The 22,084-nt window shown below is 42.2% G+C and overlaps 1 protein-coding gene across 1 annotated transcript; it reads left to right on the forward strand.

The window, feature by feature from the left end:
- The first annotated feature begins 666 nt into the window (after positions 1 to 666).
- On the forward strand, positions 667 to 21,050 carry trip11 (thyroid hormone receptor interactor 11). The gene is made up of 21 exons (XM_015016821.1): positions 667 to 1,275; positions 3,426 to 3,502; positions 4,435 to 4,545; positions 4,632 to 4,934; positions 5,187 to 5,255; positions 5,991 to 6,156; positions 6,253 to 6,579; positions 7,119 to 7,159; positions 7,243 to 7,341; positions 8,353 to 8,562; positions 8,768 to 11,707; positions 11,801 to 11,941; positions 12,751 to 12,944; positions 13,195 to 13,358; positions 13,490 to 13,593; positions 13,698 to 13,797; positions 15,282 to 15,363; positions 16,192 to 16,306; positions 17,927 to 18,049; positions 19,362 to 19,503; positions 19,581 to 21,050. The coding sequence occupies exons 1-21, from the start codon at positions 1,137 to 1,139 to the stop codon at positions 19,793 to 19,795; spliced, it is 5,862 nt and encodes a 1,953-aa protein (XP_014872307.1). The 5' UTR covers positions 667 to 1,136; the 3' UTR covers positions 19,796 to 21,050.
- Positions 21,051 to 22,084: the final 1,034 nt, after the last annotated feature.

The following is a 22,084-nucleotide window of genomic DNA, read 5'->3' on the forward strand; positions in this document are numbered from 1 at the left end:
TTAATAGACTTGAAGTTTTTGATTGTCAAATTCTAAGAGACAATCCCAGTTTAGTTCAAGACCTAGGAAAAAAAACTTAACTTTGGAAAATAAAACAAATGCACAACAGTGCTGGATAATTTAACCAAAAGAAACTTTTTTTTTTAATCTTATTTTATTTTTTTTACATTCCTGGAGATTTGCACTTTGTTAAAGGTAGATACCTATATTTTCCTGATATGGTTTGCTTTTTTTTTTTTTTTATCTGGTGGTGGCAGCATTATATTATGCCTGAACAGCATACAGTCCCCCCGTTGGTTCTTAAACTGAATCACATCATATTAGATTATTATTATTATTATTATTATTATTATTATTCATTTGTAAAAACGTGTTCTTGACTTACGTAATATTTTTGGGTTATTTACAAGGCTTATTTGTTGGTTTAAATTTTGTTTTGCTTTTAATTGCCTTATTAATTCAGCCAGTCCGCCAACTGGGTCAAATTATATTTATTATATTATATTATATTATATTATATTAGTTATATTATATTATGATGGAATTTTTATTTATTATTAATTTCATTTGGCAACTACGTTGAACCATTTTATTTTACATCCTGTTCTTTCCTGCTTTACGTCCGTTTGTTGGTCCTCCACTCCTGTATCCCATCATGCATCGCTTCAGACCTCGGTGTCCACGTCAAATCTGTCAGCAGAGCAGAGCTGATAATGGCTGCAGTTGAGGTGGCACTTTTAGGTCTTCAGACTGCTAAAAAACTCTCCCATTTATGACTGAAACTTTCCGCAGACAAGAGCGACTCCAGCAGAAACCGAAATATAAAAGTAATAGCTGTGTTATTCTGCTATAATGTCTCGTAACTCGCTTGTCCTCCCAGATTCCTTCAGGCAACCGAGCAGCTGTTGTTAGCCGGGTTTAGTGATTGCTAAGTGAGCGTCTGTCAGGAGTGAAGCCGCCGCGTTTCAGACCCAAACAAGTGGATTTTAACACTATCGGTGTAAATGTCAAGCAGAGTTTGTAGCTTAGCTTACATGTCCGCACCGTCCTCGGCGTATTTCAGCTCAAACCGTGGCTAGCTGTCCCGCGTCCCTCGGACTGGTTTTGTTTTTGTTTGGTTCTCAGCCTCTCCGAGGATGTCTTCCTGGCTGGGTGGACTGGGCTCCGGCCTCGGCCAGTCTCTGGGACAGGTCGGGGGCAGCCTGTCATCGTTCACCGGGCAGATATCAAACTTTACCAAAGACATGCTACTCGAAGGAGTGGAAGAAGTCGGAGGTAAGTTAACAGTCCATGCTTTAGCTTTACCTCTATTTTGTCCACATGACCATTTAGCACACCAGTAGCATGAAACACATTGGTACTGTTCAGTTTAGATATGTTCAAATATGTGCAAGTATTTATATTCATGTGTCTTTATATGTTTGTACCTAAATATACATTATTCTTAAACTAATTTTGCTGCACTTTGAATATTATGAGTAGTCCAGGTAACAGAATCTAATCCTCAATAAACACCAGGGTTTCCCACAGTGTATTATAAGCCTGGCGGGCCACCAGGCTTTATTTATGCCCCCTACCAGGCTAAGCGTTGCTTATTTAAGTCTTTTTAAAATATTTGCATTTTTTTAAGACTTTATAGTTGGTGTTCAAGCTTTAATCTTCCAGTAATGCGTAATTATCAAATGAAATTTTCAAATTTATTGTCAACATGAGACATTTTTTTTACTTAATATCACAACAAACCGCTGAATGAATGACTGACCTAGCACCCCAACCACCGGGCTTAGCAAGTTTTCTGGGGGAAACCCTGACCATACTTAATAGACATGACGTTTAGATTATCTGCTAAATTGGAAGCTAACCACTTAAAATGCGATGCCATCAGTCTGTTAAAGAACAAAACATATGGGAGAATTTCAGCTTTGGTTTCTACCTGTGCACTGTTTCATTCATACTGTAGAAACGTGTAAATAAGCAAATTCAGCCTGTTTGACTAATTCAAACTGGACGTGTTGTCGGTCCACACCGAACTGATAAAATATCGACTGAGGAAGAACTTTGGCCGCAGATCTCCAACTCACTGCCGCAGCCAAAAACCTAAAGCGTCTGTTCTTATCACGGTCGGGCGGAGATGTACGCTCACCTAAACGTGTTTACTGGACCTTAGGTTACACAGAACCGTGCTCACGGTACACGGTTCATTTCTGTAAGGTGGGAGGAAATGTTGCCGCCTCGAAATCTGAAAGTTGTGGGTTCGATTCCGGCTTTCTCCTGCCAGGTGTCGACATGCGACCAGACAGATGTGGCTTAATGTAAAACGCTTTCATTGATCAGTACAGCTATTTAGGCGCTATATAAATTCAATAAACAAAAAAAAAAAGACATCATTCTTTCAGATTTTTCTAAATAAATTTGAGCATCCTTTCTTCAACTTGGTCAAATATAAAACTATAACAAGAATCTTGATCTGTCTCATAAAATCTCAATAAAATAACTGAGTTTGTGGCTGTGATGAAACGTAAAGCGCTCACAGGAACCTGAATGAAAGTGAATCAGTGTGTTTTAATGCGTGTTTGGTGTTGGCAGCTCTAAACTCACTTTATTACTTTAACTTGTCAGTACTGGTTGCCTTCTGGCCAGTAAGGTATTTGTTTCCCACATGGATCTGATGTAGTAGATTAGCGCTACAGATGGAGACAAAAATGTTTCTTTTAAAGGATTTTGTGTTTTAAGGGTTTAAGGTTAAGTAAAACATAATCTTTGCTTTCTGTGGGGTGAAAGAGTATGGATAAAAATAATTGTGCGGTGAAGTAATTTAAATTTTAAATGTTATTTATAGTGTATTGATTGATTTCCTCTGCTGATTAGATGCAATAATCAGGAAGCCTTCAAAAGGAAACATTGCGCATGAAGACCAAACCAGGTTACTGTCAGTCAAATTCAACATACTTTAATATTACGATTGTTTTTCACACAATTGGACTAAAAATAAGATTCCTTGGATATCTTTTTTTCCACTTCTCCTCTCCCTCTACGTCGGACGTCGTCTTTAGTTTTTCTTCACTCTTGGAAGCAGCACAGCACACAGTAGCCAATCAGTAGCTGGTGGGGTTAGTTTTTCAAAATAAAGCAAATTTTAACATTTTATTACATTTTGATTTATTTCAAACTCTGATTACAGTTAATATAAGTGCAAAAGTATAGACTTTGTATATGTATCTCGTGTTTTAACATATTTAAAAAAAAACTTCATTTTGAAGGTGTGGCGGCTTTTATTTTTGCTTCGTGTTTTGTACAACCAAGTTTATAACTTTACCTTTACTTAATATGTGCTGCACTCACACAATGTTCTAGGGAGATGCAAATTGACTGGTTGGGTCTGTTCTAATGTTTTTCCTCATGCTGTTTTTTCCGTGTAACCACAGATGCTGCCACAGAATTACACGTGTCCAATTCCAAGTTGGCTGAGGTGGAGGCTGCGTTTTCCACTCAGAAATCAGAGGTTAGATTTATCCTTTTTTTTATCTTTACCACCTAAGAGCAGTTTGACTTGTGACAGATGATTTTCAGCAAGAAATGCTGATAAATGCTTTAGTTCAGATCAAATAGTTCCTGTGTAAATCAAAGTGGGCCACACTTTGATTTATGTGACGGGCTACATGCTGATTGTTGGACTGAATGTGCCGGTACTGAAGCTTTTAGCAGGTGATTGTGCTTCAAAGGCCAATAACAGATAAAATGACCAACATTTTCTATCAACTATTACTGCTTTCTGTCAGCTCCACATTCACTGTCCGGCCAACAGTGTTGTCAGTGTTAAACGCCAGCAGGGCAGTAATCCAGACCTAAAATTAGCCGCCAACATGTGTAGCTCAGGAAAAGCTGCTTTTTTTTAAAGCTGGAATAAAAAGAGGACAATTGTTTTGTGATATTTTACTAGGAGCTGAAACAGCATCTCGGCATATCCATCCCTAATCTGAACAGTTCTTTTTCCACGGTGGAAGAACGTCAATAAAACACATAACTGAAGTGAATTTGGTTTTCTTTTTTTTACAAAAAACAAGTAGTTACGCAATTTTTATTTGGTTTTTTTTTTCTCTGCTATCCAAGATGTTGCATTAACAACCTTTCAAACCCGCTAAGCTGCATTTAACTAAAAATCATATCTGCACCTTGATGCATGCAAATTTGTGCATTTACTTGTGTTTTAAAACATATTTGTAGCTGTTTGCTGTAGGTTCTCATCAGTAAATGCAGTAATTAACCCCACATTATTATTAGAACGTCGATATCCAAAATGGCTGAATGTAAAAGAAATGATTCTACTCTGTTCTGCCTCGTGTTCTCATATTTGCCCGTCTTCCTGTGTTCGTTAATTTCTTGGAAATCTTTACACATGTAAGCGACAATACGCGTCCTCTCTCTGCGTTGCAGCATGAGAGGCTGAAGAAACTTCATGCAGAGTTGGAGGAGAAGCTGGAGGCCTCAGAGATCCAGATTAAACAACAGTCTGCAGAACACAGAATCCTCCTGCAACAGAAAGACGTGCGTGCAAACATTTTTAAATGGTGAATGTTTGTGAAAACTCTCCATGATGATGATTAAAGTCTAAATTCCCGTCCCTCTCCCAGGTGGAGATCAGCCACCTAAAGGCTCGACAAAGCGGCCTCCAGGAAGAAGTCCAGAAGCTGCAGCGGTCGGCGCAGTCGGCCGCCTCGTCTCCAGCGGTGCTGCCGGTGACCACCGCCTCCCTGACCGCCACCTCCTCCTCTCCTTCCACCTTCCTGACGCGCCCCACAGAGCCTCATCACGGCTTCCACGGCGACGAAATGGACATCAGCGACGTCCTTTGGTCGCAGCAGGAAATCAACAGGCTGTCCACAGAAGTGATGCGTCTGGAGGCGGAGGCGGCGCACTGGAGGAGAATGTCGCAGGTAAAACAAAACAATCGCGCCAAGACTCGGCGTATCCGAGTGACAGATTATTTCTAAATCCTTGTAAGTTAAAGATGAGCCACTGAAATCACAGTGTAGAATAATTGTCGCCGGTAGTGTGATCCAGGTGAGACTTTTGGATTTTAGCAGTGAGTCTTAAAATTAAGGAAAAGTGTTAAATTTATGTATCTAAAATTTAGCTGACCTTAAATACGGAGACTCTTTGATTTTTATTATGTTTCTGTGTTTCAGGCATCAACAACCTCAGGAACTGGTAATGGTGACCAGGGGGAGATTCTCAAACTACAAAGAACTATTAAGGTAGCTGCTGTACTTCTGATTATATCTTTATAAAATAAACCTACATTTCAAACACTCTGAATCTGCAATGCTTTTTTCTGTAGTTTTTCTTCAGGGGTGTCTAAAGTGCGACTTGCGGCCATTTGCAGCTCCTGGCCTGATTTTTTTTTTGTTCTCTCCCCCAGTTCAGGTAGTTAATGCAGATGGTGACTTTCTGTCTTTAATAAGACCTAAATTGTTACAGTCAAATTAAAATCTCACAACAGAAGACACAATGCAATACCCCCCGTTTTTCTGTGTCCTGTCCAGCAGGCTTTGATGCACCCCAAACTGCTTTTCATCAAACTTGGCATTATACTTTTTTTTCCCAATAAAAGCCTTAATCTTGTTTTTATTGGTTAACATTGACAAAAGGTGATCTATTGTTTTCAGTAGAGACATTCAGAAATTTGCAAACTGGACATTTTTAAATGAGGCAAACCTGCAAAACCTTTTTCACATTTTGGATCTTCAATAATTCAGACCTCCCTTTCTGACAAAACGTTAAAGTATTGCAGTTTAGTTTATTGCTTAGGAGGTAAAAAAAACACACACACAATATTTTATTTTCCCTTTTTTTCCCCACCAGTCCTTTCAACTTGGAAGATTTTTCCACACGTGACAAAGTTTGGACACCCCTGTACTACAACTACTATTTATGATAATTACCAGGAGACGCAGTAACGACACTGTAGATTTGTAACTTTGTTGGAACAGGAGTTGCGGGATGAAATGAGTCGAGAGGTGGATGAGCATCAGCATGAGCTGGCGGCTCTGCAGGACGCCCAGCGGCAGAAGCTGGCGGAGGTTACGCGCCGCCACAGAGAGGAGCTGGCAGAGTACGAGGAGAGGATCGAGGAGCTGGAGGAGCAGATTCACAGCGGTGAGATTATTTTACTCCAGCCAAAAGCAGGAGCAGCCTGGGACTTATTACATCAGAGAAAACTAATAAATGTCTCCTCTAACCCACTCTCTCCAGGGGACAGTCAGGTCAGCTCCCCGTCGGATTCCTCCAAACTGCCTGAGCTCCAGAGAAACGTCCAGACTCTGCAGGAAGCAGCGGAGCGGCGCGAGAAGCAGCTGGCCGAGCTGTCGGCCGGTCTGGAGGACGCGTGGAGGAGCCAGGCCTCCCTGCAGCAGGAGAGGGACGACGCTCTGGAGGAGAACGCGGGGCTGCTGCAGAACTACTCGCGCCTGCAGGCGTCCGTGGCTGAGCTGCAGACACGAGTCCAGGAGCAGGAGGGGAAGGCTCTGCAAAAAACCCAGTTTGAGCACGAGATTCAGACGCTTAGAAATAACTTAGCAGGTGGGGTTTATATGTGCTGACTAATGCAGCATGATATTATCTGTTACACTAACATTTCTCTAAATATTTTTTATAATGTTTAATGCATTGTAATAACTAGGGCTGCACCGATTGCAGTTTTTTGCCCGATTACCGATCTTTTAAAAAGCCTTCCCTGCCGAATCCGATTTTAGCCAAAGCAATTTCTTTTTGTCTGAAAAGTCACTAAATATAGTAAAGTCTCTGAGTTGGCAACAGTGGGTGACTGTTAACTGCAAATATGCAGACCTGACCTGGTGGGTCGGTCTATCAAACTTCTCTCACAGGAGAGCAGAAGAGGTCAGTGGCTGATTTCCAGGCCTTTGCTGAGGTGGATAAGATCAACTTCACATTCAAGTATCGGCCAATCACTGACCTCCCAAAATTAAGGAAATTGGCATCAATAAATCAGCTGGCCGATTAATTGGTGCAGCCCTAGTAATACCAAAAAAGTATAACTTCAAAAATAGTATCTTTACACTTCTCTTTTTTTAATTTGTTTAAATGTTATTTTTTTATAGCTGCCGAAAAAGAAATAGAGAGACTCAAAGACCTTTCCGAGGCAAGTATGAACACAAGCTATAAGTTATAAATTACAGTTTTGTATATTTACAGTTCGTAAACGATCTCGCATTTGAACTTTAGGCAGAGCCGAGAGAAGAGGTTGAACATGCAGACATCTTAGAACTGAACACCATTATAGGGATGCTGAGGCAAGAAAAGGAAGTCCTGGAACAAGAAAAGGTTGGTTTATTTTACTCAAATGTTCTCTTTTTTTAAAAATAAAGATTTTTTTTTTTGCTCTAGTGGCTTTTATTTGATAGTTAATTGACAGGAAAGTGGGTAATGAGAGAAGGGGGAAGACATGCAGCAAAGGTCGCCAAGGCCGGGAATCGAACCTGCGACAGCTGCGTCAAGGACTAAGGCCTCCATATGTGGGTTGTGCTTAACCCCTGCACCACCACGGCACACCAAATGTTATCTTTTTAACATTATCTGTTGACACTTTAAGAAAACAAGTTTAAAAACAGTTTTTTGTTCCCGATGTTTGTTTGGCACTTTGTAGTTTGACAAAAATTTAATACTGTATCAGCTTACAAGTATATGTATTTTTTTTTGTAGTTACAGTTGAAGCCAGATGTTTACATAAACTCCATAAGAACATAAATGCACACAGGTACTTTACACATGGCCTGACATTGAACAATCGTCACGTTTGGGGAGGAAAAAAGGAGAAAACTTTCAAAATCGTACCACCGAATTAGTTATAAAATGGCTTAAGGATTACAAAGTGAATGTATTGGAATCAACTTCATAAACCGTTGATCACAGAGGTCAAAGGTTTTTCCTTTTTTTTTCTTTTTTTTATTAAAGGAACCAAATTTCCATCTATTTTAAAGAATACCCAGAACGTTTGACGCAAGTCACACAGTTTCAAACATTAAGAAAATGTATGTTAACCTCTCAATTTGATGGAAGTAATAAAAAAAATACTCGTTATTCTGATATTTATCAAATAAAAAATAGTTCTTGAACTTCAACAAAAAACATCTAATCTGACTTCATGTCAGTCTGTGAAGGGAAATAAATGTTTATCCATGTTAATAAACGTATGTCAATATTTGGCTTCAGCTGTTTTAAACTTACACTCTCCAGATGTATAAATGTTAGTCACTGGACGTAGTTAAAGTCAGTCTGTGAACTACTGGAGCGTTGAAGTGAAAGACATTTCCTGATTGTTTTCTCTCTTCACAGCTTGAGCTGCAGCACAGACTGACGGTAGCAGAGGAGCAGATGGTTTGCAGAAATGCATCGCCGATGGAGTCTGGTGAGGCGGAGTCCCTGGAGGACCTGAAGGCGGAGCTGGAGAGGAGAGAGAAAGTCCTGAGAGCCGCCGAGGAGGAGCGGGACACCCTCGTGTCAGAGCTGGAGGAGTTGGACCGGCAGAACCAGGAAGCAACACAGGTCTGGTCGGCCTCAGCTCAATCCCCACAGTCCAGCTGTTTAACTTTATTTTTGGGTTGAAGTCATAAAAAAATGATAGTTGTCACGACGGGGCTGAGGTTGTATGCAGTGTGAGAAGCACAAGCCACAGTTTTTTTTTTTTTTTTTTAAACGTCTTTAGCAAAGCAATAAGAAATAATGGAGTTTTTCTTTTTAATTATTTTAGCATTTGATCGCCGCAAAGGAGCAGCTCTCTGGCCAGTTGAAGGAAGCTGAGGCAGAGCTGATCAGAACGACCGCAGAGCTCAACGCCACCAAGGAGCAGAAAGGAGCGCTGGAGCGCGAGCTGGGGGCACAAAAAGAGAAAACCAGCCAAAGCGCGTTCACCCTCAACGACCTCCACATGGGCAAACAGCATCTGGAGCAGAGGGTGAAGGAACTGAAAGACGCGTTGGGACGTGCGAACGAGCAGAGTCAGGAAGCGAGGCGAGAAGCGGCCGAGCTGAAGAAGACCCTGCAGGAGCGAGAGGAGCAGCTAGCCGCTGCTAAGGCAGAGACGGCTCAAGGAGGAGAGAGGCGGGCGGAGGAGGAGCTGGCAGGGAAGGAGAGGGAGCTATCGGACCTCCAGAGAGAAATGGATGAAATGAGGAGCTCCTACGACAAGGGGATGTCTGAAGAGTATGAGGTGAAGATGGCGAACCGGAGATTGAAGGACGAGCATGAGAACGCTTTGAGGAAGTTAGAGGAGCTAAACAAGCAGCTGAAAGAAAACCAGGCCGCTCTAAACAGGACGACAAGGGAGAAGGACACTCGTATCGAAGCGCTCAAGCTGGAGAAGAACCAACTCGAACTGGAGCTGTCGCAGGCTGAGAGAGCGCTGTCGGAGCAGGCGAAACAGTACCAGCAGACCATCGAGGAGCTGACCCGAGCCAGGTCCATGGACGCCTCAGCTTTGCAAACCGAGCATGAGTCAGCCATCAAGCTAAACCAGGAGAAGGACCTGGAGATCGCCAAGCTGAGGCGAGACGTGGAGCAGCTGGCGTCGGACCACAGAGACACCAACGAGATGCTCTCCATCACCGTCGCGGGGCAGAAGCAGCTGACGGACTTGCTACAAGAGAAGGACGTCTTTGTGGAAACCTTGAAACAGAACGCGGTGGATCTACAGAGAGAGATGGAGAACAGAGTGTCGGCCTCGACCAAAGAGGTGGACGCGCTCAAACAAGCGGTGGAGGAAAAGGACAAGCAGCTGGGAGGGATGAAGGAGGAGAACAGCCATCTGAAAGAGGAGATCGATCGACTGAGGGATCAGCAGAGCAGACCGCAACCGCTGGCCGAACCCAAGACTCTGGACATCATCACCGAGCTGGAGACGGAGATCGCCCAGTTGAAGTCGTCCAGGAACGCGCTGGAAGACGAAGTCCGGTCGCTGAAGAAAACCTCGGAGGAGCAGCAGGCGTCTCTGCAGGCGCAGCGGAGCGAGCTGGAACAGGCCGCCGTCCGCCACCAGCAGACGGCGCTCGACTACGACAGACTCATCCAAGCCAAAGACGAAGAGATAACCCGCCTCCAGCAGAGCGTGGACCAGGGCCGCCTCCCGGCGTTCCAGGGAGACGTCATCCTCCAGGAGGACAAGACGCGGTCTCTCAATCGGGACAACGGCAACGAGAAGCACGACCTGTCCAAGGCCGAGATAGAGAAACTGGTCCGCGGCATCGAGGAGAAAGAGACCGAGATCGTCCAGCTGAACGAGAAGAACCTCTCGCTCACCAGGCAGCTGGAACAGCTGGCGTTTTCTCGTGACGAAGTGGGCAAGCTCTCCCAAATGATCCGGCAGAAAGACCTGGAGATCCAAGCGCTCCACGCCCGGGTCTCGTCGGGTCAGGACGTCCTCTACCTCCAGCAGCAGCTGCAGGTGTTCGCCGTGGAGCGGGAGCAGATGCTGGCCGTGCTCAACGAGAAGACGAGGGAGAACAGCCAGCTGCGGTCCGACTACCACCGCCTGGTGGACGTGGTGGCGGCGAAGGAAGCCGCCCTGGTGAGGCTCCAGCAGGAGAACCAGCGGCTCTCTGACGCAAGCGACCCATCAGGGAGCCAGGAGATGTTCAAGGAGACCATCCAGAACCTGTCCCGCATCATCAGGGAGAAGGACATCGAGATCGACGCTTTGACTCAGAAGTGCCAGACCTTGGTGACCGTCTTGCAGTCAACGGGAGGCGAGGCCGGCGCCGTGTCCGGCGGCGTCAGCAGCAACCAATTTGAGGAGCTCCTTCAGGAGAGGGACACGCTGAAGCAGCAGGTGAAGAAGATGGAGGAGTGGAAGCAGCAGGTGATCACCACGGTCAAGAACATGCAGCACGAGTCGGCGCAGCTGCACGAGGAGCTGATCAAGCTGCAGGGCCAGGTGTCCGCCGACAGCGACTGCAGCTCCAAGCTGTCCGTCGACTACGCCCGACTGATCCAGAGCTACGAGCAGAAGGAGAAGAGGCTGGGAGGTTTGAGTCTGGAGCTGGCGCAGGTCCAGCAGACCATCAGTCAGCTCAGCAACACCAAGGATGTGCTGCTGGGGAAACTGGACAGTGTTGCGCAGACTCCCGAGGCCGCAGCAGTGACTGCCCAATCAAGCGGTCTCAATCTAACGGCCGAGCCCCAAACCCAGCAGACCGCCGGAGTTCTGCAAGCGCAGCTGGCTGAGAAGGAAAACCTAATCAGGACCCTTCAGGAGAACAACCACCGGCTCTCCGACGCGGCGTCTGCCTCAGAGAGCGAGCAGAGGAGTCAGGCCGAGGAGGTCCGCCAGGTCCGGGACAGACTGGAGTCCCTGCAGAGGTCAGTGAGGGAGAAAGACCTGCTCATAAAAACCAAAGGAGACCAGCTGAGCCAAGTGAGCGAGGCGCTGCGCAACCGCGAGAACGACAACGAGGTACTGAAGCAGGCCGTGACCAACCTGAAGGAGCGGGCGCTCATCTTGGAGTTGGACGCCAGGAAGCTGAAGGAGGAGAACGAGCAGGTGGCGGCGCGCTCCCGGGAGAAGGAGTCGGAGTTCAGGGCTCTGCAGGAAACAAACATGCAGGTTTCGCTTCTGCTCAGAGAGAAGGAGTTTGAGCTGAGCGCGGTAAGCGAGAAGGCCGCCACGGTGGAGCGGATGCTCAAAGACAAAGAGCTGGTCAGTTTGGTTCACGGTCTGCAGCCTTTTTCAACATTTAATAAAGTAAACATTCCCATGAAACTTTTTTACTCCTGTCGATTTGTGTCGCAGGGTAAATCCGGTGAACTGAATCAGCTTCTGAACGAACTGAAGTCCATGCAGGAGAAAGCGGTGATGTTCCAGCAGGAGAGGGATCAGATGATGATGGCGCTGAAGCAGAAGCAAATGGAGAGCACAGCTCTGCAGTCTGAGGTAGGAGGACGACCATCATGAGCTGCGTCTCCAATAAAGATGTGGACATGACTTTTTTTAGTATTCAGCTAATGTCGGAAAAACACAGTTTTGCATTTGCGGTGTTTTCTATGACAGCATAGAAAAATAAAATTAATAATTCCAATTTAATTTAAATGAATTATTAAAAACTAAGAAAAAGTTATTTTAAAAAATTATGAGAATAAAGTCATAATATGACAACTTTATTCTCGTATAACTTTATTCTGGTAATATTACAGCTTCACTCAATATCGTCTTTATTCTTTTATTAATTCATTTTTTTGTTCAGTCTTAAAACTCCATTGTAGTTTCCACTAAATATGCCTGAATCAAAATCACACGTGATTAAGTTTGTTCACGCGATAACAAACACGCCTCTCCATCATCCAAATGCCACTTCCTGTCGTTTTCCTCGTTATTGATCGCATGACTTGTGTGACGTTATTAATGGTCCAGAAGTTGATGTGTTCTGTCATTTCTGAAGAAAAGAAGTCGAGATGCGTCTCTGGGATCCGACTGGTAAAGCGCTGACCTGCCACTAAAGGTTCTGTCTGGTTCCCATTGATCTGTTTCTACTAGTTTGAGAAGATTTAAAAACGACAGTCCCGTTACCATGAGCTGCCGTTGATTATTTGTACTTGGAACAGAGGCGACGTCACACTGTGTGTGAGAGAGAAAAAGAGCAGTCTTGTTACAAAATACATTCAAAGATATTTTATAAAGAAACAAATGAGGCAAACAGTTAAGCCAAGATGCTGTTTAACTCGAGAGTGTTTGTGTGTTTGCAGCTGCAGCACACGAGGGATAAAGAGCAGCGGCTCAACCTGGAGCTGGAGAGGCTGCGCAACCACCTGCTGGAGATCGAAGACTCCTACACCAGGGAAGCCCTCGCTGCGGAGGACCGGGAGACGGAGCTGCGCAGGCGGGTGGCGCTGCTGGATGACAAACTGGCCACGTCGTCGAATGCCGTGGAAAACGCCAGGTTTGCACAAACTTAAAACTGCCTTCACCACATGCGTACGTCATATGTTTATTTTATCACATCACTTAAATGTGAGAAAGTGTATTTCCACACGCGGTTCAGTACTAGCTCCTTTTTCCGTTTTTTTTTTTTTTTTGGTTTTTTTTCTTGAAACGTTTTGCTGTAGTGATTTATTCCCTCCAAGCTTGCTCTGAGCCAGAGTATTTTGTTATTTTTTTTAATTCGGCGAGTTTCCCGCTCTTCTTTCCAGCCAACAGGCCAGCATGCAGGTGGAGTCTCTCCAGGAACAGCTGAGCAATGTGGTGAAGCAGAGGGACGACACACTTTTACAACTCAGAACCTCTCAGGAACAAGTCAGGCAGTACGCAGTGTCGCTCTCAAACCTGCAGATGGTGCTAGAGCAGTTCCAGCAAGGCAAGTTAGCAGAGAGAGAAATTGTTTCGCCAGCAGCTTCTTAGCAGCTCTTCTTTGTAATAAATCTATATTTTACCCGTTGTGATGCTGTTCCTATGTATTGTTTCAGTTATTTGTCTCTTTCTATTTAGAGGAGAAAGCCATGTACTCGGCAGAGCTGGAGAAGCACAAAAAGGAGAAGGACGAGTGGAAGAGAAAAGCTCTCCTGCTTGAAGACCAGGCATCTGCTCTGCAGGTAAGTCAGCGGACAGAGACCGTGTCTGTTCTCATAATGTCTGGATCCGGATCGGTGGGCGTTGCAGTGAAATGATCCCGGTTGCTGATCTTTATTTCTCTCAGCTGAACCTGGACGAAGCCAACGCCACTCTAGATTCGGCGTCTCGCCTCACAGATCAGATCGATCAGAAAGAGGAGCAAATTGAAGAGCTAAAGAAGCAAGGTGAGATGAGTTCGAGTCTCTTCACTACATTTAATGTTTGTTTTTTTTCCAGCAGATTGTAAATTACTGTTGAATAAAATGGCTCCAGATCATTTTTCCTTCACCAGTTTTGTGCCAATTTTTGGTCACTTTTTTTCTTTTTGTATTTATATATTTTAAGAATGTATGCAGGTAAATCATAATACCAATTCTTGAATCTCACATTTCATTTATTTGAATATTATTCTTTGAATGTAAACATTTTCCAGTTAATTGTAGCTTTGAACCCATAGCTGAGCTAACCAAAATAACTGAGCAACTTCCTGATTATTCAGGATTTTACTTAGAATTACTTAACATCTCCTCACTGTAGATTGTAAATAAATTAAAAGTTAATTACTGAAATTATCAGCTTTCAAAGAGACCTCAAAATGACAGGCATGGATTCATGTGAAAATATCAGGGACAAATCTGAAAGTATGAATTGGCAAATAAACTAAGTAAAACTTTTAACCAAAAACTGAGCTCAGATTATGAAACAAAATATAAAACAGTATGTGTTTGGACGCCCTTATCAGAGCCTGACTTGCAGACTAATGTATTTTTCTGTCACTTTTATCAAGTAAACGTTACATCACAGCAAATTCTCAGACTGTTTTTGTTGCCTGGTCTCAGACCTTACAGTATGTATTTGTTCTGTCTTGGAGCAAGTCTTTATCTTTACTTTCTAATTCTATATATATAGTCTAAATGTGGCTTATCTGGAAAACATAACTCTAGATCAAGGATTGCGCTAGAATTTTTTTGTTATCCGTCATTTTGACTGATCATCATATTCTCTTTTTATCCGTCATTTTGTAAAACATTAATAATGACGAATTGAACTGCATTTTATTTTAATTTGGTTTAATTGATGTTCAACAAGCTGAACAGAGAATCCACATTATGTCATCACACAACAACCAAGTAACTTTCTTCCACAGTGACAACAACCACAGACTGCTCCCAGGAAATATGAATAGACAATTAAAATTAAACGATTGCACTTAAATTATGAACGATTCACCTGCTTCATGCCTCCAGCTAGTCTGCATGGATCTCAAATGTCCCCAATGTTTTGATGTTCATCTGGAGGTTTAATCGTCGCTCTGCTGCCACACAAGAGACTGGAATTACAAACGTCACCTCGGCCCAAATTTTGAAATCGGGGAACATTTCTCCATTTAAAGTGATCAGAAGTCGGTAAAACTCTGAGAACAAAAGGTTTTGAGAAATCTGACACTATAGCAAATTACATATGAAAATCTGACTCTCCATTGGTAACCTAGAGGTTAAATGTACCGAGTTAGTTTTTTAGTCTGGTAGCATACATGTGGCAAGTAGAGAAACAAAGCAACATAAATATGTTTTGTTGGGTTTTTTTTATTATTATTTTTGTTTTGTTTCAAAGGAAACAAGTTTTTTTGTTTGTCGTGAAAAGACGACTCTCTGGTTTTGTGTTTCAGTGGATGTGAGGCAGGAGATGCTGGAGGAGGCACAAAAGAAACTCATGAACCTTCTCAACAGCACCGAAGGAAAGATAGACAAGTAAGTTGGGTTTTTGTCCCATGTCTGCTATTAATACAACCAGTTAAATGAAATCAATGTTGATGTACTTTTACTCAAAAGTATCCAACAAAATCACTGTTTTTAATATTAGTTTATTTTTTAAAAACCTAAATTAAAGACCTTTTGTACATCTTTGTCTACAGAACCGTATCACATAATTATACAAACTTGAATATAAATTAAAATAATGAATAGAATACAATATTAGGAAGAAGCTGTAAAGTTGAGGCCAGAGTTTTTTATGATGTAGTTGTAAAATATTTTAAAAATAATCAGACATTTGTCCCACTTTTGATGACAGTATCTTTTTGTTGTTTTTGGCTGGTTCAGATTTCTCTTCAAAAACCATAAAATAAAAACGGAAGAACAGATACATTAGCAATTAAAGCAGTTAGCATTGCAAAACTATTTGGGCGTGTATCAAACTTCTTAAACGCTGCCAGCGTTAATCTATCATGCTCATGACTGACAGACGCTGAAAACTCTCAAGGATGAAACGGAGCAGTTTTCCCGTAATCACTTCAGCCTTTCTTGTGTCTACAGCGTCCTGAGTGAACTGTCGACACGTTTTGACATGCCGTAGAAAGTACATCTTGTTTTTAGATGTCTTTTTTCGTCTCTCTGCTTCCTCTAAATTCAATTTTAAACACCTTGATGATACTGAAAATTGCTCATTTTGATGGGTTCTTTCCGGTCAGTAATGGTGTCCACACTGAAGAGTGTTGTCAACTCTACGTGGTAACTCTTTCCTATCAGTGTTGAAATGCGCCATGATCCAGCATTGTGTGTGTGTTGCTGTGTCTGCAGGGTTCTGATGCGCAACCTGTTTTTGGGCTACTTCCACACGCCTAAAACGAAGCGTGCCGATGTGCTGAGGCTCATGGGAAGTGTGTTGGGGCTGAGCCGAGAACAAGTTGATCAGGTCAGAGGTCGACCTTGACTCATTTCAGCCCGGTGGGCGGCTGGTCTTTTACATCTGTTTGAAAATCTTAAGAATAACTTTAGAAAGGTATTCTTAAAATAATGACCCAAGTCATTTTTTGCCAAATGTGATCACTTTTTTGGCAAAAAAATTATTTTAGAAAAGTGACAATAACCAAGTTTAAGATTAAAAATATATTTTTTTAATTCATATGTTAAGTGGGGTTTTATTTAATATGTTTTGTTTTCACAGGATGTTGAAAATGGGAGGCATTATTACACATTTAAGTTTTAGTTTCTGGAGCTGTTAAAAAAAAGACAAATATACATATATATATAATAATGCCATAACTCAGTTTTATGAATAGTAAGTAGTTAATGCTTACAATAAATACACAATCAAATCTTGGACTGATTTAAAGCCAGATCAATTGTTTTAAGCGATTTGGAATTACATTTTTCTCTCCACCATCATCAGCATAAACTACTGAATGATTTAGCATCTAGTTTATTTTGAAACATTATATTGTAGGAAATATAGAAATAACTCCATCACCTCCATCCATACATGTCATAAAATATATTATTTTAATCTACTTTCAATCAAAATTCCTCTCATTTCATCAAATCATATGTTTTTTGGCAATAATTTAAAAAGTGAAACTTGTCTTTCTAGACATTTGCGGAACTTTTTACGTTGTTTGTAAATCTTTCCGTTCTCCAGATGGAGAAATGATTATTATAATTTATTCCTGCCTGTCTGGTTTACATCTGCAGCCATACAGCTTCTGTTAGCTTTTGAAAAACAACCAAAAAAAAGAAAGGAACAAGCTTAACTTTGTGCAACTCGAACAATACCGTGATTATTTATCTAATTTAATAAAGCCATTAGAAGCGGAGAGTTGTGGCTTTAATTAAAATCTAATCGCCTTCATATGAAATGCTCCTAACTCTGATGTCAGACCTGTTTACATACTTAAACACAGGTCACTCAGACCACACCAGCAGATAATCCACTTGGTTTAATTTGTTATCTTGCACTTTAGAGCCTGGATAGTCGACTGAAAAATACACTGCCCAACGATTTTATATCAACTCCCATTGTCCCCAGAAAATCCTCAGAGCTCAGACCTGAAAGAGAAAGCATCGTCTTTTCCAGATCGTCTTGGCTGGTTGCTGCGCGGGAATCCACCCAGCGATTCCAGAGAACGTTACCCAACACCGTTTAAAAGGAAACGCAGGGCAAGAGAGATTCCAGTTTCTTAGAATAAAACATTTTTTATTACCTTTAAGGTCCCTGAAAGGTTTTTTCATTTTCCCCCCCTTCGTTCCCTCATGTCCTGGTAAAACTATTTAGAGTTTCCACTTTACAGAAGCCAAGAGTCGAGTAAAACCAGCAGACTTTAAAGATTCAGTGTCGGCGGTGCTGCAGTTCCTTTTCATGCGTCTATTAATTGTCAGGCAGTGATCCATGCAGCCCAATCTTGCCAAGAAAATTCGTAGAGCTTAGTTAATAATATTTAAAAAAAAAACAAAAAACGATGAGCTTTGATGACGCTTGAGAGATTTTATTTTTCCAGATGAGTTAATTTTATTTCATCCTAACCTTCTGTCTTTTTAGATGTTGGAGGACGACGCCCACCACGGTGTTGGTGGATGGGTATCGAGCTGGCTTGGAGGCAGAGGAGCTCTGAGCGTGCCGAATACGCCACAGAGGCCCACCAGTGGCCAGGGGCTGAACTCTGTAAGTTCAGAACGGGCTAGGAGCCACAAACGCACCATGAATACGCCACACAGAGCGGCAAGGAGCCAAAAACGCACCATGAGTACGCCACACAGAGCGGCAGGGAGCCACAAACGCACCATGAGTACATCACATAGAGCGGCAGGGAGCCAAAAACGCACCATGAATACGCCACACAGAGCGGCAGGGAGCCAAAAACGCACCATGAGTACGCCACACAGAGCGGCAGGGAGCCAAAAACGCACCATGAGGATGCCACCCAGTGGCAGAGAGGCACAAACGCACCATGAGTACGCCACACAGAGCGGCAGGGAGCTGGAGAGTCGCATAAAAACCATTGGTTCTCTGCAATTTCTGTAGAATTCATTTAGCAATGAATGGAAACGTAAAGCTCGAGTTAAATTTAATTTCAAAACTTTTACGAAGAGAAAATGGGCAGATGAAAAATGTGGCAGATTTTCATGTAGCTTTTGTTCTGCATATAATTTGCTAGAAACAGAAAAAAAGCTTACTGATGAACAAATCTACAAAATATAAAATTGCACCTTCCTGTGTCTTCAGTATAATCAGTTATTTTAGTAATTGATTATAATGATGACTCATCGAATGAAAAATCAAAAACTGGAAAATTCTGCAGATTTTTTATTTAACCACGTACATTTTATACAGTGTTGGGATTGCATTATAGGATGCAAATAAACTATTTATTTTTTTGTAAATAAGAAAATAATCATTTTGTTGCTTAAAATGCAATAACATATTCTTTAAGTGAACACTTGATCATTTGTAGCGAAGGATACATATGTGGCTAAAAAATACTTCTAACATCAACATTTGAGAACTTGAGCTCTTTCTGTTTGATTCAGCGTCGATTCAGTGACCGGCTAAAATGTTGACCAGTTAATTTTAGAGCAAAAGGTGCCTAATGGTAGAGGTTTTATACTTTTTCAGAACTTGAACGAGGTAAAGCTAAAACTAGGAAGATCATATTTACAAACAAAGAAGGTCTTTTTTCACCTTAAATGCAAAATGTAGTTTTGGCTTATTTACTGTTTTTCTTTCAGCAATATAGTTATTTTTTTTTATTTAGTCTGTAAATTCCAGCTAAGAATGAATCGACTACTAGACCAGTTTTAATAATCGATACATCACGATTAATCTGATTAATCGTTGCATCCCTAGTCCTGGTGAAGTTCTTTATTTCACTCTGTGAAATATTTTCGATTTAATTGAATCTGTAAACTCACTCATTCATTCATTCGTTCATTTATTCTTTCAAACACCGATCCCGCCAACTCCCTCGCCGCCGCAGTCTTTCTCCGAGATGTTTGTGAAGTTCCTGGAGATGGAGTCGACCCCGTCGCTTCCGGCGCCGAGGCTCCCGGTCCATGACATCAAGCCTCTGAGCGCACCGCCTTCTGGGAGAGCCGGTGGCTCTTCTTCAGGCTCCGCGGGTAAATTAGCATTCCTGCAAAACAAAACAAAACAGTTCAATCAAATACTCCCAAAATTGAACCTGTTTTCACCACAGGAGCTGCGGCTGGCGTCAGGAGACCCGGTGAATCCAACCCGTTCCTGGCTCCTCGCTCTGCCGCGGTGCCGCTGGTGGCCGGTTCTGGCCCCGCCGGCTCTGGAGGTCACCTGCTGATGAAGCCCATCACCGACGCTCTGCCCACCTTCACCCCTGTGCCTGTCTCAGCCGAGGCCAGTGCCGGAGCCGTGCTCAAAGACTTGCTGAAGCAGTGACCGGGGGCGCTCCCTCACCCCCCCACCACCCCCACCGCTACAAACGCCACACAGATGTCTTAATTTATCCAACATGAGTTCAGCACTAAAAGACTCAACGTTGTTGGTGCGCCTCTGCTCCCTCTTGCTGCTGTTTTCTTGCGTTGAGCAGCAATAAACGATCAGATAAAAATGTCGGAGCTCACCATAAAGTCTGGGAAAACTTGGAAACTAAAGTAGGAGTTGTTTTTTTTTTCCTCTATGCAAAAGACGATTTAGACTCAACGTTATTTTCAGGTTCAGACCCACAAATTCGCATCTCACGCCAAAAGGAATGAATGAAATTACGTTGCACTTGTGAAACAGAGTAAATCCCAGCAGTTCTGAGCAAAAAGTGACCTTAGAAACTCGGTGTTGGAGTATAAAGCGTGGACTGAGGCTCTGTTTGCAAGAGGAAACATGCCCGTCGGGTTTCATCCCCTCCATTTGCATTTAACTACTTGTATTTTCTTGTCCTGTTAGTATTACTTCAACAATTCAGCAAGTTTTCTTCTGATCCTGGACGATAACTAAAAGCTCTGGCAGCAGCACACTACATGGAGATTTATGCGAGTCAGTACATCTGCTGAAACCATAAGGATTTTTTTTTTTCCCCCTCGTTGAAAGATTTTGTGTTTTCCAGACAGCCAGACTGATATGCAATAGGCATAATTATGGCTGCTGACTGTGGTTTATCGGAGGGTTTAGACTGCTCTTTATGTTCACATACAGCACTATTATACAGTTACATATATGTAAATGGGCAATGTAGGTTTCTTTATTTCATTTTATCTTATTTTTTAGTTATAGGCACAAAGGATGCTTTGGAAGTCAAGTGCCTGCATTTTTGGAAATTTGATAGTTGTATAATCAGAAGTGTAAATGGTTAATATAAATATATATTTACAAAATGTTAAACAAAAAGAAGAAAAAAAAACTGCACATTTTTGAAGTTTTGTGTAATCGGATCAGCGTGCCACTGTGCCGCTCCACATTTTTGTACAGGCATCAATCAGCCACTGCAGAAGGAATGTTACAGGACGAGACCAGGTGTGTTGATGAAATGTAAAAACTGTAAATCCTGACAAGAAAGAATTTTTTTTTTTCTTGGATGTAAAAAAAAAAAAATCTGTAAGACAGAGAAAGAGATTCAGATTACCTTGGAGGGTCTTTGGCTAAGGTCAGTACCTGTGACTTAATTAGGATCTGACGTTAAATAAAGCAGCCACTGGTGACCTGACTGTTGATGAGTTTTTTCTTGCAAACTGTCACATAGAAAGGATTGACCTTTAACCTTAGAGTTGCAACAGGGTCTTCCAATGGCTACTTTCAGCAGTGTGATGAGTTCTCTGCAGTCAAACGACCTACAGCCACCATATTTGAACCTAACGTAGCGTCTTTGGGATGCGGTGGAACAGGAGAAGACTCCAGTCACTCCATGTGAACAACTGAAGAAAAATATAAAATTTATAATTTATAAAATTTACCTTTTTAAAACCTTGATACTAGAAACCGATAGGGGTATCACGATACACCTTTGTCACCCCCGATACAATACCAATATTGGCTTTTTGCGCATTGGTCGATACTGATGACGCAATACGATACCGGCACAAATAATGCATACTTTGCCGTCCCGTGCATTACTTATTTTGTAGTGTGGATTGTTAGAAAAGTCTTGATCAATTGATATTAGTCAGAGAACAACGGTGAACTCCAATAGGTATGAGAACAGATGACCTATTTATTATTAACCAATGGGTCTGCATGTGGGATACAGGTGCTGTTGGATGGAAACACTGGAGCGGACCACGTGTTGGAGCGGAGTCCTTCTATCCGCATGTTTATATCTGAGACTTTAGATTCAGGCTGATGTAATCAAATAATCTTTTTTTGACTGATACTGGACCAATTTCCGACATCAGTGTCAGATAGGGACACTAGGGCTGCGCAATGTGGACTTAAAGTTTTATCACAATAAAAGTGTGTATAAGAACCATTCATTACTTTTTTAGGTAACATTAGGTGACTGACAACAATCATATCTCCATAAACAAACACTGCTCATCCATTCATAATATGCTTTTTTTTTAGGATATTAGTCACATGAAGAAGTGTGATTTATACCACAGTCACTGCTTCCAATCATATTTTAACATGTATTGATACTGTCACTGAAAAAAGCAATAGAAAAATAGTAAAACTAATCAACCCAACAATATAGTTTCAAACAAACAAACAGAAAAGAAACAATTGCCATTTATTGTGATA

The sequence above is a fragment of the Poecilia latipinna genome, unplaced genomic scaffold (assembly GCF_001443285.1).
Source record: "Poecilia latipinna isolate Pla-1442-1.1 unplaced genomic scaffold, P_latipinna-1.0 Scaffold2066, whole genome shotgun sequence".
In the NCBI taxonomy this organism is placed as follows: Eukaryota; Metazoa; Chordata; class Actinopteri; order Cyprinodontiformes; family Poeciliidae; genus Poecilia; species Poecilia latipinna.

Bases quoted from the DNA above. Each gene is read 5' to 3' on its own strand.
- trip11 (XM_015016821.1), top strand. From the start codon at position 1,137: ATGTCTTCCTGGCTGGGTGGACTGGGCTCCGGCCTCGGCCAGTCTCTG. The intron at 6,580-7,118 runs GTGGGGTTTATA...ATTTTTTTATAG, and splicing joins GCTTAGAAATAACTTAGCAG to CTGCCGAAAAAGAAATAGAG. The intron at 13,359-13,489 runs GCAAGTTAGCAG...CTTTCTATTTAG, and splicing joins GCTAGAGCAGTTCCAGCAAG to AGGAGAAAGCCATGTACTCG.